The sequence below is a fragment of the Globicephala melas genome, unplaced genomic scaffold (genome assembly GCF_963455315.2).
Source record: "Globicephala melas unplaced genomic scaffold, mGloMel1.2 SCAFFOLD_904, whole genome shotgun sequence".
Taxonomy (NCBI): Eukaryota; Metazoa; Chordata; class Mammalia; order Artiodactyla; family Delphinidae; genus Globicephala; species Globicephala melas.
In genome coordinates this window covers 1-16859 of record NW_027207996.1, presented here as the reverse complement: position 1 = coordinate 16859, position 16859 = coordinate 1, and the positions used below count along the sequence as shown (strand labels likewise).

General features: G+C 38.2%; 1 protein-coding gene across 1 annotated transcript; it reads right to left on the bottom strand.

Annotated features, from left to right (window-relative positions):
- Positions 1-12606: 12606 nt before the first annotated feature.
- LOC132595077 (tonB-dependent receptor P39-like) lies at positions 12607-15873 on the bottom strand. Its single transcript, XM_060293184.1, has one exon. The coding sequence runs from the start codon at positions 15871-15873 to the stop codon at positions 12607-12609; it is 3267 nt and encodes a 1088-aa protein (XP_060149167.1).
- Positions 15874-16859: the final 986 nt, after the last annotated feature.

The following is a 16859-nucleotide window of genomic DNA, read 5'->3' as shown; positions in this document are numbered from 1 at the left end:
TACTTTTTCTTGATTAAATAACTGCTCTCTTGATTAGGTAAAAAGTCTGCAGTCGAATTATTCGTATCCTGAAGAATAACACGCTCTCCTTTTCTCCCTATAGCCTTACGCTTAGATACTTTATTATATTCAGAGACATCACAATAAGTAAAACCTGCATCAAGATAAGCTGGGAAAAGCATTTGATTAATCTTAGATGCACGTTCTCCTATATGTACAGCATCTATAATATCTTTATTTGGAATTGCGTAGGAATGGACATAATCACCATTATTCTCACGTTCTTTTACAGCCTTATCCTTTAGATAATCTTTAATACTTTGTCCCTCTTTTGGCTTAAAGATAAAATAGGCTTCATAAGGACTTAAGTGCATTGGAGTAATCTCTGTCTCTATATAAACTAGATTGAGATTTACAACTTCAGGATTGTCTATTCCTGAAAGGCTATTTTCTGAATACATTTCAAAGTTAGCTCCTGATAGGTCATAGAGAGAGGCTTCATTTTCCTGATGATGATTAATTGCTGATACGGCAAGCAGAAGCTTTCCTCCTGCCTCTATTGGATAATCTCGTCCACGTCCTGGAACTTGCACAATATAGAATGGCACTGAAGAGTCTCTATACTTAGACCAAATGTTGTAATCCTCATTCGTGAGCATATAGCAACGAGAGAAACACAGACCATCAGCATAAATCCGTTCATCAGAATTATTATATAGTTCAACATAACCATCTTGAAAATAAGGCAGACCGTGAAGTGTTTCATTCGCCGTGAAATGAAGTTCACTGATTAGCCAATTCTTTGAAAAGAAAGCATTCTGTAGCTTTAAGCTTAACTCTATATTCTCTTCTCCAACATAGATATTATCCTTACGAGCATTATACGTTTTATCATTAGAGCTATTTTCATTCTTTAACTCTAAATTATAGATACCGCTTTCAAGCTCAAAGTGCAATAAAGTTTCCTTTCGTGTATAATAGCTTAGTGTATCATTCGTATGGCGATTAACGACGATCAAAACTAAGCGATCATTAGCATCTAAACTATAATCACTTGGGTAGTCTATGTTCAGGCTAATAGCCGTCTTAATAGATCCATTATCAAGTTCAACCCCTACATCTTGACAGGAATATAAGAGATATAAAAAGGATAAAGCAAAATATATTAAACGTTTCATTAGCTTAGAAGATTAGTTTTAATTCACTACTCAAGTAATCTTGACCGAGGTGTCCAAAATACTTACGATAGGAGCTTTCAAAGCTCAGGCTATAAACCCCAAAGTTCTTCATCAATCTTAGCGAGCAACCTAAATACTGATAGTCTGCATTCAGATAGTCATAATAAGATTTAGATAAGGCTATTGGAAAAGTCTCACTTTGGTTGCGTGCTGTCGGTAGTTTGCTTGCCTTAGAGAAAGCCTTACGATGCCCCCAGTCTAGGGAAGAAGAAGCATAAAGACCTTGAGTGGTACAAGGAATGTAACGAACTCCTAAACTAAGTTCATTCCCCAAGCCCTCAGAGCCTGCCTGATAGTCCTCTCTATAGTGCTCTATATAGTTTCTGTAGACATTACTATAATCCACGAAGAGCCTTAATTGAGCTAGACTAGGGCGATAGCTATAATGCAGAGATAGTATATTAGAAAACTTATTTAGACTATGATTCCTATTTCTGACAAGGAGTTTATAGCCCATAATGTCAGGGTTACGATGCACTAGGTATTGTTCGTATTGATTCTCTGCTCCGACGGCATACATAAACTCTGTGCTATTGCTAAACTTCAAATCTATCTCCTCAGGAAAAGCATAAGCCAAGTAGCCCTGTATTTGCCCTCGTTCTAAGGCATTCAGTTCACGCTCGTGCGAATGAATACCACTAACCCCATCAAAGGCAAGCCTTAGCTGAGCCATCAAGCCTCCTGAAGAGGTTAGAGATTTGTTACTTGGCAGGACAGCTAGCGTCAGTTCATATTTATCAGCATAGAGATAACGCTGATAACTATCCCCCTGCTCAGAATACATATAGTCATACAAACCTAAGCCCCTAATTGAATAAAAAAGCTCCTGTTTGCCTGCCTGACGGATTAGGACATCTGCCTCTTGCTGATAATGATTGTAAGAGAAGCTTATGGCTAGACGTTGAACTTCCGAGTCATAAGCAAAAGCAAATATAAAGCTGTAATCAGAGACTCTATTCTCTGGTCGTGGATCAGATAAGCGATAGCCCACAGCTCCTGTATAAGTAGCACCTAGTGCTAAATTAAGCTTTCCTATCGGTTTTGTGTAAGCTCCTGAAAGACGATAACGTTCCCTATGATAATCTCCTCCCTTAGGCTCAGCAATTAAATAAGGATAGAAACGCTGATAATCTACTACATCTGTCCCAAGTGTCCTTTTATTCAAGATACGTTCATAGACTGCTTTGCCCCAAGCATAGGATTTATCCTTATTCTGCACTAAACCCTCTGCATATAAACGATGATCTAATACTTGCAGTCCTTCATAGGGATTAAAACTTTTTTCTTCTTGATACTTAGTAAATAGATTTTGGTAACCCAATTCAGCCCTGTTATTATAAGGCAATAAACTTATATTAACAGGATTCAGCTTTAACTCCTTAGACAAGCCTTTATAGAAGGCTGTCTCATAGTTTGAGTAAACCACAGGGGAATCACATTCTAATACCTGACCTTGCATCCTATCTTGAGCTAACAATCTGACAGAAGCATTAAAAGAGCATATGAGCAATAGACTTATATTAAATAAAAGTTTCAACATAGTCATTAGATTTTAATGTTTATCTCAGAGCCAAAGTAAGGACCTCGTCTAATTTTATCATAGATACCAAACTTATCATAATAATAGGGACTATGAAAGATCAAACGATTGACAAAGAAGGCCAAGCGTATATGCTTACCAAAATCTTTCGTAACTTTCAGATCAAGAGATGCTTTTAGCGGAGTCCTATCTGGAACAAAGTAAATATCGGGTTTCGTCAAGACCAAATACTGTAACTCATCAATCCTTTTCGCCTCCTCATCAAATGGCTTTTTCACAAGATCCAAGCCAAAATAATGCTCAGGGACTCCGTCATAATAACGATCTTGATAATGATAGAACCATACAAACTGTAGTTTAGTTGTAAACATCAAACCATACTCAGGAATATGTGTATTCAACCAAAGATTCGTATTAAAAATTGATTTATAATTTGCACGATGATGACCATAATAGCCTACATAAGGAAAACTCTTACCATTAAGGCGAACATCAGGGCGATATAGCACAGGCTTACTAACGTCGTAATAGGTTCGGTAATAAGCCCCATTAATTTCAGCTGAAGTCTTTAACAAAGGGATTTTAGGAACTGTCAGGCTATATTCCAAGCCAACTTTACGAACTAGCTCCCCATTATCAGGTAAAAGATATTCATAAAGACGAGTAAAATCTTTCACTTTCAGTAATTTCTTATTGATCGCCTGCCCAATACTCCCCTTATACTCATATCTGTTATAGCTGATTTTATCAAAGTTAGATTGATAAACAAAACCCCGCTTATCCTCTTCATAGAATCCTAGTAGCTCTAGTCGCCAATCACCAAGTTTATAAACAAATTCTAATTCATATTTATCATTGACATTAGGTCTAAGGCTGTAATTCTTAGCCTCCTGCATCATCGTCGTTATAAGGAGGTAACGATCTTCTTTTTTCGGCGTAAAATAGTCAAAGGACTTATAATCACGATAGAAAAGAGCTGGTTCTAAAAGGTCTAAGGTCGGATACTTAACGCCACGACCATAGCCCAAACGGAAGCTAAGCTGATTGCTCTCCCCAAGAAGTTCGTATTTCGGCAAGTGGTAAGAGAGGTTCAACCTTGGCTCAAAGAAGGTCTTAGCACTTAGATTATGATAAGCCTTATTCACAGCAGGCATTCCTGAGAAGCGAAAACCTGTTTGCAGACGCAATTTATGTTCAGCTAACTTAACACTTAGACTATTCTCCACAAAGGCAGAAAGTCTCTGAAACGAAGGCAACACCTTAAAGGCTCGCGGACGTGAGGACATCGGACTATCAGGAAAAGGAGGGCGATAAATATCATATTGATAGCCATCTCCGAGGTTTACGTCATAGGAATAATCCAATCCCCAATCAACGAAGCCTCTAAGCCTATCAGCACCATAGAGGCTCTTACCTATGAGCGAAGCAAAAAAGCTTATTGGCTTATCCTCTAAGGTGTATTGTGTATTGTATTCTACTGGTAGATAAGTTCCTTCAAACTCCCCTGCTTCCTTGGACAAAGGCAGAGGCGTTGTACCTCCTGTGCTAACGATCATATCTCTGATAGCCTTCTCCTTAGTGTAGGAATAGCCTAAGTTCCATTCCAAACTTTTGAGCCATTTAGACTGACTATTGACTTGACCATTGTGATTAATAGAGATACGGCGATATTCGTCCCTATAGTCATTGATCAATTCCCCTAAATCCTGATCGGTCTTCTGTCCGTCCAAAGTCCCTATATAGGACAACTGCAGACCATAAGAGCAGTCTAATCCGCCCACATTACTCTGATTACTATAGTTAAGCATTCCTGTGTATCTGCTAAACTGCGACAGCGTCTCTCTAACACTAGGCTTAGAGTAGGCATAGTCAGTACCTAGATAGATGCTCCCCCATTGCTTGGGGAGCTGCAGTCCCTTGCCTAGATAGACCAGCTTAGTATTGGGATCAGCTTTAACACGAAGGCTTAGAGGTGAAGACCCTGATTTGGCTTTCGTGATGACAAGCCCTGAGGTCAGATTACCATACTTTGCGGGGGGAATCCCCTGTACCACCTCCACCTGCTCCAAGTGGTCGGTAGAGATGAGACGCAGGTCTGCTCCACCATTAACGGTATTCTTATTACGTTGCTTCTGATCCCCTAGGACACGATGCAGTGTAGCGTCGTTGCTCATTGGTACGCCATTGGTATAGATGGCCGTCCCAAGAGCGGTATTATTATCAGCCCCTGCCTGACGAGAGCTGATCTGCTCCACCTGATTCAGTCCTCCGTCTCGTGTCAGCTTCCCAGGGAGTAGCTGAAAGACGTCTCCAAGGGAACTAGGCTGAATATGCTCTAGGGCTTCCCGATGAATCGTGCGTGTACCGCTCTTGTACTTAGGAGCTTTAGCCATAACGACGAGGTTTCTCAGGCGAAAGCTTCTTATATCAAGTTTAATCGTCAGACTTTGGCTACTCTTTAGCTCAATAGTCTTCAAATAATCCTCATAAACAGACGATTCCACCGATAGCGTATAGACTCCTGCCTGTAGCTTATCAAAGGTGAATATCCCCAAACTATTTGTCCTCGTCTTCAGATCAAGCTCCAAGATACTCAGCCGAGCATAGGCAATAGGCTCACCCTCCATATTAAGGACACGACCACTAAGTCTAAGAGCCTGAGCCATTAGACTACAGACATTTAGACTTAGTGCCGTCAGTAAAATTAGCCTTAGTAAGTATTTCATCTATACTATATAGATAGCTTTAGAACCTGACCATTAGCCAAACGGAGGATATAGATCCCCTGAGCAAGGCGAAGGCTTTCTCCCTGATAAGCCTGTCCTCTATGAATCATTGCACCATTGATAGAATAAAGAATATAAGCCGTATTTCTTAGCCAAGTCAATCCTCCCTTCTGAACTGAAATATAATGTCCTTTCTCCTCAAGTGTATCTATAGCAGTAGTTGCCTTATTATTTAAACTTTTACGTCCAACATAGTAGTGGAAACCGTCAGGAGCATTACTCAAAGCATTAAGGCTAAAAACACTACCCTCATAATAACCTGAGAAATAAAATTGCTCATTTTTCTGATCAAAATAAATGGACTTTAATTCATCTAAGCCTGTAGAACCATAGGTGTAAAGCTTCTCTACTTCGCCATTATTTAAATCTAAGAGACCAATGTAGCTATCAGACTCACCCCAGCTAAGCGTTGGAGGATTTATAGCATCAAAAGTTTGATAGAAATCTCCTGCAATAATCAATTTATTATCTGCAGTCAAAGCCATAGCCTCTAAAACATTATCTTCATAATTAGCCCCAATAGGATAAATCTTTTCAGGCTTTTTCTGATTAATATCCCACTTAGCTAAAAAAGCACCATTTAAGTCCTTAGATTCCGTTCCTCCTTCAAGAACGAATTTCACATTCTCTCCAGACTTACCTCCCAAATAGATACCTGACTTATTTGCAATAATAGAATGTCCAAAAGTCCAAGATTTATCCTTACCTAACGAACGAACAGCCTTGAAGCGACTAGTATTCAGGTCAAGTTCAGCATAGATTAGCGATGAGCCATTTACTTTAAGTTGCTGATCTCCGTTGTAGAGCAATGGCTTTAGAGCATTTGTTGCACCTGTCAGCAGAATACGGTCTCCATAGCCTGTAATAGCCGAAAAGCTTATATCAGAGTCATCTGTAGCCATCATAGGATAGATCTTCTCTAGCCTAAGTGCCTGATCCAAAACAAAGACACAACTAAAAGTATTTGTAGCTCCAACCTTAACTTCTATACCGTCAAATGAAGGATTACCCCCAAAAGCATTCGTACATTCTGAATGTCCTAGAAGATAGGTTTTATCCTTATGTCTCAAAATTGCTGTTGGATATTCAATACGTCCTTTTGCTTCTATATTACTCTGAATAGTTCTAAAAGCTTGCAAGTTACCATCCAAGTCATAGACAGCAATATATAAATCATCATCACTCTTCTTTTCTGTAGGGATAATATGCTCTTTAATCCCTTTTTCGCCCTGTTCAGCAATAAGCTTTAGTTCTACAGAAGAATTGTTGCCATTAGGATTGCCACCATTAGCATAAGAGCCTGCAAGATAAAGTCTATCTCCTTCAATAGTTAAAGCCCTGGCAGATACATATACTCCGTCAATCATACGATACCATAGCAGCTCACCCTTGCTATCATATTTCATAAGCATTGCTACAGTCTTATCACCAAAGCTTACATCATTACTATCACCCAAATCTATGCCTTTACTAATTTTAGCAAATTGGTAGATATTACCGTCTTTGTCAGCTACAATGCTAGTCATTGGTTTACCGTCCATTGCTAATGGATTCTGTAGCTTAGCCCACTCTGGATAGAAGTTCTGTTTATCAGACTCTACCTGAGCTGCTAGTCTATCACTTGTCGCTAGCCCCAAGCTAACACATAGGGCTGTACTTAGTAGTTTCTTTATCATAAATTGATTATTAATTTTATTTCCACAAAAATACAGCTTGTTTATCAGCTTAACAAATACGAGCCTAGCAATTAGGAAACATTAGCATAAAATACCTATTTATAGTGATGAAAGAGAAAAGAACTATCCTATGTATGGATAGCTCTTTTCTCTTTACATACTAAAAAATCTAGCTAAATGGCACAAGTACTCGCCTATTATCTACGCCTACAGCATAGAGATAAACATCTTGATTAATGTCAAAGTAATACTTATTCTCACTACGAACTGAAGAACCTCCACTTGATTTTTGAGTATCAGCAGGATTCATCGTAAAAATATGATCCGTATGATAGAGGTTTAGTAAAGCTTCTGATCCGTTTCTAGTATCAAAGCCGTCGCCTACATAAAGTAAATGTTTATCATCACTATCATAAGGCTTATCCCAAATCTCATAAGCAACTACATTCTGCCAGCCAGCAATATGAATATAACGAGCCTCATTTACATCGCTATTCGTCTTATCCCACTGAGCAGGTGAGCCTTCAATGATGCTTGCATTAGTCTTAAACACCTCAACTGTTCTATCCGTCAAATACTCAAGAGGTATATCAGGTAATTTTGGCAAACCTAAAGCCTGAATGCGTTGCTTTACCTCATCAACACGAGCCTGTGTAACCTTAACTTTTGCAAAACCCCCATAGTCATTATTGAACGACGGTCCGTCAAAGGCTTTGAGATATCCCCACTTTTCAAAGAACTCTGTCAAGTCATATTTTGCAATTTTAGAAGCTACAAATGCAAACTCCGTTTGCTCCAAACCTGCTCCAGTATCTCCAAAGTTTGTACGTTCTCTCGTATTTGTACGATAGTATTCATACACATCAGGATAGAAACCGCCCTTATCAGCCTCCTTATCAGGTGTTCGTCCACAGACTTCTCCAAAGTATAGCTGTAACTGCCATAACGGAATCAAACGTTCGCCATTCTCCGACTCCGCTTGAGCCTTATTAGGAACTAGCATCATATTAAAAGCATTGGTATAGCGATTATTATTAGGACAAGCATTGATACTCTCCCACTGCGTACGAGACTGCTGACCAAAGATTGTAACCGTAATATACTTGGACATTATATTATTAGTAACCTCGCCTGTCCCATACCAGTGGAAGTCTCCTGTTTGGTTCATATGTCCTACCTCGTGAGCCTGTTCCCATAAGCTCCAACCAATCTTATTTTTTAGATGTCTCAGATTCAGCATATCTGCACTATGCCCTATACCAAAGGATACGTGGTGTCCAGTAGCATAAGCGGCTGAATAGTCATACATTGGATTGAAGTACATTCTATTCTTAAAGACCTTGTTGTACTTAAATAGCCCTAAGAACATCATTTCTTGTTCAACAATCTTATCATATAGATTTATAAGTTCAACCAACTCTTCATTCGTACGAGGATAATCTTTGGTTGGGAAAGTTAAGTGAGCATATTTCCCTACAAGGTCAAAGAACTTTCCTCTTGCATTGGCTAAAATCTCAGCCCCCTTGCCCTTCATATTTGGGTCTTGACTATCAAAGTAACCATTTACAGTCCCATTAACAAAATGCACATCAAGTTCAGGAGAACCCTCTACATTAGCATCAGCATTCTTTAGATACTGAATATAAACAAGTCCTTTTTCTTTAATCCTAATACGATTGATACCTGTCTTCAACGAATACTCTGTCGTATGGTTAAAGCCATTGTGAGCAGGAGAAGGCGTATCTAAGTTCTGTACCAAAAGCTTAACATTGTCATTCTGATGCTTATCACCAACAATGACTATAAGTGTTTGATCTGTTTCAACTTCAATGCCTGTTGGGTTATCCCTCAATGAGTATGCAAACTGAATTTTTGCTTCTCTTGCCTGTATATTCGGATTAGGGTAAAGCTTATAATCATTGATGCGAAACTCCCTCTTATAAGTACCATTGAACATTTCAAGAGCCATATTTCGGAAAGCCTCTTCAGGAATTTTCATTATCTCCTCTTCCGTCATTCCAGCTTTAAGCTCTGTCATCATATCATCACCAAAGACTTTATCGTATTCAAAGGCGTGTTTAATTTTGAAGTTACAACGATAAGCCTTTCCACTTCTCCACTCCTTACCCTTTGGGTCAATCTTCTGTGGCACTGAATAATAAATTTTATTCGTTACGTCCCCATATTTGCTATATTTGATTTGGACGATGACTGGCTCTGTCTCCTTAGTCTTAATGGGATAGCCCCAAAGGTAAAAACGTCCTGATGTCTTTTCGTCCGCTGTCATTTGTAAGAAATCTGTGCTATTAGGACGTGCATAAAAGGGATACTCAAACTCCTCATCTATGTGTTCAGGAATAAATGGCACTGGATAAGAATGGTCGGTAAAAGTCGTACCAGCTCCATTCATTAGGCTTCCCCCCTCAATATCGGCATTTTCCAAGAAACCACGACAAGCAAGAGCTAAAGGTTGTAAAACTTTAATTCCCCTAACTTCAATTTGAAATCCTGTCTTATTTTCCAAGCTCATTGCAATCAACGAACCACGAGGCTTAAAGTTTGCAGATATCTGTCCTGTATTTGGCGTACCACCTCCATTGGCATTATCTTGACTAAGCTCTAACTTAACGAAGTCTGTAATCAAGGGTATCTCACGTTTATTTAGTTCACCATCCTTGACCAAACAGATATTATCATTTGCATTATCAAACTGATGACGATACTGGTTCTTTCTACCACTAAAATACATAGCTACATACTGTCCTTCATAGAAGGCATCACTTCTATTAGCCCTATCAAAGAAGCCTAAAAATATCTTTTGACTACCGTCGGTATTTGCTGTAACCTTGTATCCTCTACCTTGATGAGGATTATTACTCTGAGATAAATCATTTGGGCAACCCATATAATCACGCTTACCGTGTCCTACGACCCAAGCAATAAGGTCTGAGTCTATGTCATTTTTATCAATACTGATATACGGAGATTTATCAAAGCCTTTGCTTTCTAATGAGATTTTATTAGCACGTAAATCATCATTACTATCACCTTCATCCAGATTAACAAATTCAAATGGCTTTGAACCAATCTTAAACTCTACTCTATCAATACGTCTTCCCTTAATTAGACTTTGCTCTTTGAGCTTATTTTCGCTTTGAGGTATCAGCTCTGCCTTATCGCAAGCCGAGAGCAAAACAGTTAAACTAAAAAGAGCTATACTTATCTTTTTCATCATCTTCATTGCTTTAATACTCATAATCTTCAGTATCACTTAGATCTCCACCATCTTCCCATTGATCAATATCTCCACTACCCGAGAAATACTCCAAGAAACTAAGACTTTCCAAGGCAAAAATCTCTACCAAAGGCTTAGCATACTTCTTTTTAGTTACAAAATCATCTTTACTCATTTAATCCTAAAATTATTCATTTACTTAATATGTATTTCCATAAAAATAAGCAAAAATGAAACAAACTCCAAGCCCTATCTATCTATCTATCTATCTATCTATCTATCTATCAACACGTTCACAAGCTTCTTTTTTTGAATTAAAAGTTAGAAGGAGGCCTATTTCATCAAACAAACCCAATGAGAGAAATAGTACAAATTAAAGATGATAACTATTTTGATATAGTTGCCCTATTAATATAAAAAAGACAGGGAGAAGCCTTGAAAAGACCTCTCCCTATCAATACTAAATTAAGCTATTAGCCCCTTTTAACGGCGAACATTCTCTCTCAATTTATTTTGAGTCTTTGGAGCAATAAACTTAGGATCTCTCTATAACCTACAAACCTACTTATCTAAATTTGGATTATTAATTAACTCATCTTCTGGTATAACGAATGTCAAAATTTCATCATTCCAAGCAATCTTTCTACCTCTATTATTGGTATCAAATCGCAAGTTACCTAGCTCAAGGTTCTTATGAAGACGCTTGAATGCTAATAAGCTACGACCTTCCCCCCAGAACTCTACTCGTGTTTGGAAGAGAATCTCATCAACCAACTCATCGTGATTCAACTTATCAATATAAGACAAGTCTTTAATACGTCCATCCAAGAACTTTTTAAGTTCAGTCTTTGCTTCATCATCTTTTTTCAACATAGCGAGCGCCTCAATGTGCAACAAGTACATTTCAGAAACACGCAAGTAAACGTAGTCAGTAGTCATTGGATTTTGCTTCTGCCACTGACGTGCTGGTGCATAGAACTTATTAGCTGGCACATTTGTATATTCAGGACCATTATCTGGAATACTGAAGAACTGTCCCTTACGAACGTCATCTTGATGAATTCTGTTGTAAAGCAAGTCTTCCATTATACGAGGAACACCAACAGTAGCATATGAGAAACTGAAAATGTCAACTTGTCCCCAGAAAGATAATAGGTCAATACCCATATCAGCTGTTAGGTCTGTACCCCAAATCCAACCAGCAATGTTGATGTCAGCAAAACCAGTACCAGTTGTTTTAATAAGATTGCCCTGAGGGTCACGCACCTCTGAATAAACAATCTCCTCTGCAGACATTGGCTTATAAGCAGTGTTGTCCTTAACCATCTTTGAGTACTTCTCAACTTGATCCCACTTACCTAAGTAGCCATACATATAAGCTAAGTAACTATGAGCAACGTCTGCATTAGCTTGGAATTTACCAATACGTTCAAAGCCTTGAAGATAACGGCCTGCAGTTGTCAAGTCAGAGATAACTTGATCACAGATCTGTTTCTGAGTCGCCTTCTCCTTATTAACAGTCTTAGTATTGACATATAGAGGAACCAACTTCTTATCAGCTTCATACTCCTTAGCATAGAACTGAGTTAAATAGAAATATGCGTGTCCTCTAACAGCAAGAGCTTGTCCCACAGAGTAACGTTTCTTAATTTCTGCAGGATCTTGGCTGTTCTCATCAATAGGACCAGCAGACTCAATGATACCATTAGCAGTATAAACCATTCGATATAGGTAGCGCCAAATAGAGAAAGCATAATCAGAGCTACTTGTCCTGTTAAATATATAGCTTTGAAGTTTTGCATACCAGTTATAATCCATACCAGAAGCACAAACTAAATCTCCTGATAAGTGATCCAATGTTAAGTCTAAGTTCTTCTGACCAAAATCATAATGAGCGTTTGTACCTCCAGAACCAGACGTATACATCCAAGCATACAAGCCATTTAGTTGACCACTCTGCAATTTTTCAGCTGCAGCAGGAAAATTCTTGCTAAGGTCTTCTAATCTCTTATTTGTGATATTATCAGTAGGCTCAACCTCTAAAAAACTTTTCTGACAAGAAGAAGCCATCAGAGTCATTGCCAACAAACCTACAATTATATTTCTTGTTTTCATATTCTGTATCTATATTTTAGAATGACAAACTAATACCCGCACTAAGTGTAGAGAGAGGAGCGTATCTCAACTCATCAGAAGCTCCAGTCATTGAAGTTGCAGGATTGTATCCCTTACGTGCAGAGAGTAATAATAAGTTATCTCCTGAAACCCAAATGTTAGCATTAGTCATATTTACCTTTGAAACTAACCCCTTAGGTAGATTATAAGCCAACCTAACATTAGCAAGATTCAAGAAACTGTTAGACGTTAAGAAGCGTGTTGAGAGGTTATTTACAGTAGGATCTAAGCCATTTGTCATACGAGGCACGTCAGTCTCATCACCAACACCTTTCCAACTATTACGCATATCAACGTGCCAGTTACGGTTACCAACCTGACCATTATTCATAAGGTTTGCATAGATATTATCATAACCATAACCACCAAGACTGTACACGCATTGAACACTTAGTTCAAAACTCTTATAACCACCACTTAGAGTGAAACCACCACGAACAACAGGCAAAGCAGATTTACCCACATAATTTTTAGTTGCTGAATCATAATCCTCTGTAACGGTCTTCTTTACTTTAGACATATCCTGAGGATTATCGTGTTCGTACTTTACCAACGAATGAATAGCAAGATCTCCGTCAGTGAACTTATTATTAGCATCATTATCTACATAATACATAACCCATTGAGCTTGACCATTCTCTTTATTAACGCCAACATACTCCTGTAAGTAATAGTCAAATAGGGATCTACCACTTTGACGACCATAAACACCGTCAATATCTAAGAATTTAGGTTCACCAGTAGAGGGTTCTATTGCTATTTTAGAAACCCTATTAGCAAGGAAACCAGCATTCATTTTGAAGTTTAGATAAGCATCTTTTGTTTTGAAAATACGATAATTCAAATCAATATCAATACCCTGGTTTATCATTGCTCCATCATTGACCTTATAAGAAGTATAACCATTAGATGGTGCTACACTACGATTATATAAGAAGTCTGTTGACACCTTGTGATAAAGCTCTACATTAATATCCAACTTCTTAAATAGAGTAGCTTCGAAACCAATCTGAGCCATAGAAGAACGTTCCCAAGTTAAATCAGGATTTCCTCTATGATCAAACTTCAATGAAATCTCATCAGCAAGAGGTGTAGCAACGTAAATATCATAACCAGAATATAAGTTAATACCATTTTGCTGTCCTAGAGTACCATAACTTGCTTTAACTTTCAAGTAGTTAAGGATTTTATTATCCTTCAAGAAATCTTCCTCTGATACAACCCAAGCCAAACTACCAGCACCAAACGTTCCCCATTTGTTGTTTAGAAACTTAGACGATCCATCACGACGAATAGACAGAGATGCATAGTACTTGTTAGAAAAGTCATAGTTTAATTGTCCAAAATAACTTTCAAGAGCATACTCTGTAGTATAACCTCCAGGAGGAAAGTCAGTCTTCATAGCCATTGCAAATTCTTCTGAATAATCATCAACCATACCTTTCTTAGAGGCTGCATCATAATTTGTTGTAAATCTTGTTGCTTCGTGAGCCACAAAAGCCTCTATATTATGATCATTTATACGTGTTGAGTATCTTAACAATGATAATAAGTTATTAGAAAAATCATATGCGTGCTTGTGCCACAAGACTCCCCCCTTACTGCTTGATTGACCATAAAATGCATTCGTTTTCTCTCTAAATTGAGCAGATACAAAGTTACCACTTAAAGTATTTTCAAGGCTTAAGCCTTTCATAAACTTAATTGTAGCTCCGATATTAAAATCAACTGTATTAGTAACCTTTCTCTTTGGGTTATAAAAAGTATCAGCAATACCATTAGAAGATCCCCCAGCATAACCACGACCATCACCATAGTCATATCGGAAAGAATCTTTGTAATATGGATCAGGAATCTTCTCCCCCTTATCATTTCTCAAATAAACAGGGTAAATCGTTGGCATATTATCAATATAAGAGAATACATTATCACTTGTAGACTCAGCTTGACCTGAGTAAAACGATTCACTTCTATTATAAGCCAAACTTGCTCGAGTTGTTAACCACTTATATGGATTAAAGTTTACATTCATACGTCCAGTCAAACGTTGGAAGCTAGAATTCTTGATGATACCCTTATCATTCAAATAGCCTAATGACATAAAGGCTCTTAGCTTAGAATTTCCACCAGCCAACTGAATGTTACCTTCTGTACGTAAAGATGTTTGAAATGCTTCATCACCCCATAATTCAGGCGTATATTTACGAGTTACACCTTCTGCAATCTTTCCTGTTTTAGGATCAATCAAAGTCTTACCTGCAGGCACATTCCACATATTATATTTTGGATTAACCCCTGAACCACTAAAAATATTTTTATTGGCTACATCAATACTTTCAGCAGTCCATTTCTTTATATTCTCAGGACTCCAAGGCAACACAATCTGAGAACCTGGGTTAGCAGGGTCATCAATTCTATGAGGAGACCAAATATTTTGATTTCTAACTCCAGCCCAACCCATTTCTATGAACTCTTCAGGACTAGTAATAACCTCGTGACGAGGGATTAAAGATGCTGTATTATAGCCTTGTTTGAATGAAGCATTAACTGAGAATTTACCAACTTTACCTCTTTTTGTAGTAATAACAACCACACCATTAGCTCCGCGAGCACCATAAATAGAAGTTGCGGCAGCATCTTTAAGCAAAGTTGTAGATTCAATATCTGATGGATTTATAGAGTTAAGATGCCCCATATAAGGTACACCATCAACAACATATAAAGGTGCACGACCATTAGAATTGACAGAGCCTACACCACGAACATAAACATCTGGAGAAGAACCTGGTTGTCCAGAAGTATTAACTATATTTACCCCTGGAACTTCTCCTGACAAAGCCTGAGTAATTGAAGCTACAGACTTCTTAGATAATTCCGCTCCTTTTACTGTAACTGCAGACCCTGTGAAAGAACGTTTTGTTGCCTTAGAATAACCGACAGCAACAACTTCCTCTAGCATCTTCTGATCCTGCTCAAGATACACTTTCAGTGAACCATCTTTGATCGCCACGACCTTCTTGGCATAACCAACGTAGGACACCACAAGGTTTTTAGCATCTTCTGGAACTTTCAGTGTAAAGTTACCATCATAGTCGGTTATAGTACCAACCTTCTGATTGCCTTGTAATAATACAGTAGCTCCGATGACAGGCTGATTGTCAGACTTGGAGATAACCCCCCCCTTGACGACACGCTGCTGAGCTAGTGCGACGCCTATTGTCATCAATAAGCACGCAATGAATAGTAAACTCTTTCTCATAAGCTTGTTAAACTATTTTTATTATACAATTAAACATTAATTACGCAATTACCAAGCACCTCTCCTCTAAACAAAGAATCCTTACAATTCACAGCCCCTTTATAACAAATGGGGATAAGAGCAGATTCACTCGCAAACAAAATTAGCTATTTATTCAAAATAATACAAGTATAATCGGAAAGACGGATTGTCAAGGATTTTCGTTTCGGATTGGCAAAAGGGCAAAAAGTCAGATTGTCAAGAAATCGTAGAAAATAAGTATCAAACCTCAAGAATTAAAAGCTTACAAATAAGGTTGATTTAATGCTTATTTAATAGCTATTTAGAGTAATAAAAAAGAGAAGGAGAAATGCAAAACAATGCGTTGCTCCTTTGTGTTTTTCAAGGCTTGTTAAGAGTTTAATGACATTTAGATTTGTCTTCAATTGTATAGTTGCAGACAATCCATTCTTCTTGCTTGCGACGGCTCGTTCTACTTGCTGATATTGTTCGCTCAATGGAATGTATCGTCCACTGGTGTTTATCTACATATTCCTTGATTAAATCATTAGGAAACATAGTGAGCATAAACTTTCCCTTGACTTGCGAAAGCAAGTCGAGGGAGATGACTTAAGTCATCTTCTTGACTTGCGAAAGCAAGTCGAGGAGATGACTTAAGTCATCTTCGCTGAAACTATCTTTGTAATGCCCACAAAGCCGTTCCAACGTAAGGTGGGTCTACGAAGTGAAAAGCCTCTTCCTTATCGTAAGTGCTGATAACTTTGAGTGCATCACGACTTTCAATGGTCGTCATTTCAAGTCTCTTCTTCAAATCCTCACAGAAGTTCTCCTTAGCATAGTGAACCTTCTTGGCATCCCACCTCTGAAATCATAACCAAAGACGGCATCAAGTCTGGAAGCAAAGGGACTCCTTAGACAGCACCCAAACAGCCCACGCTCGCTCAATCTTA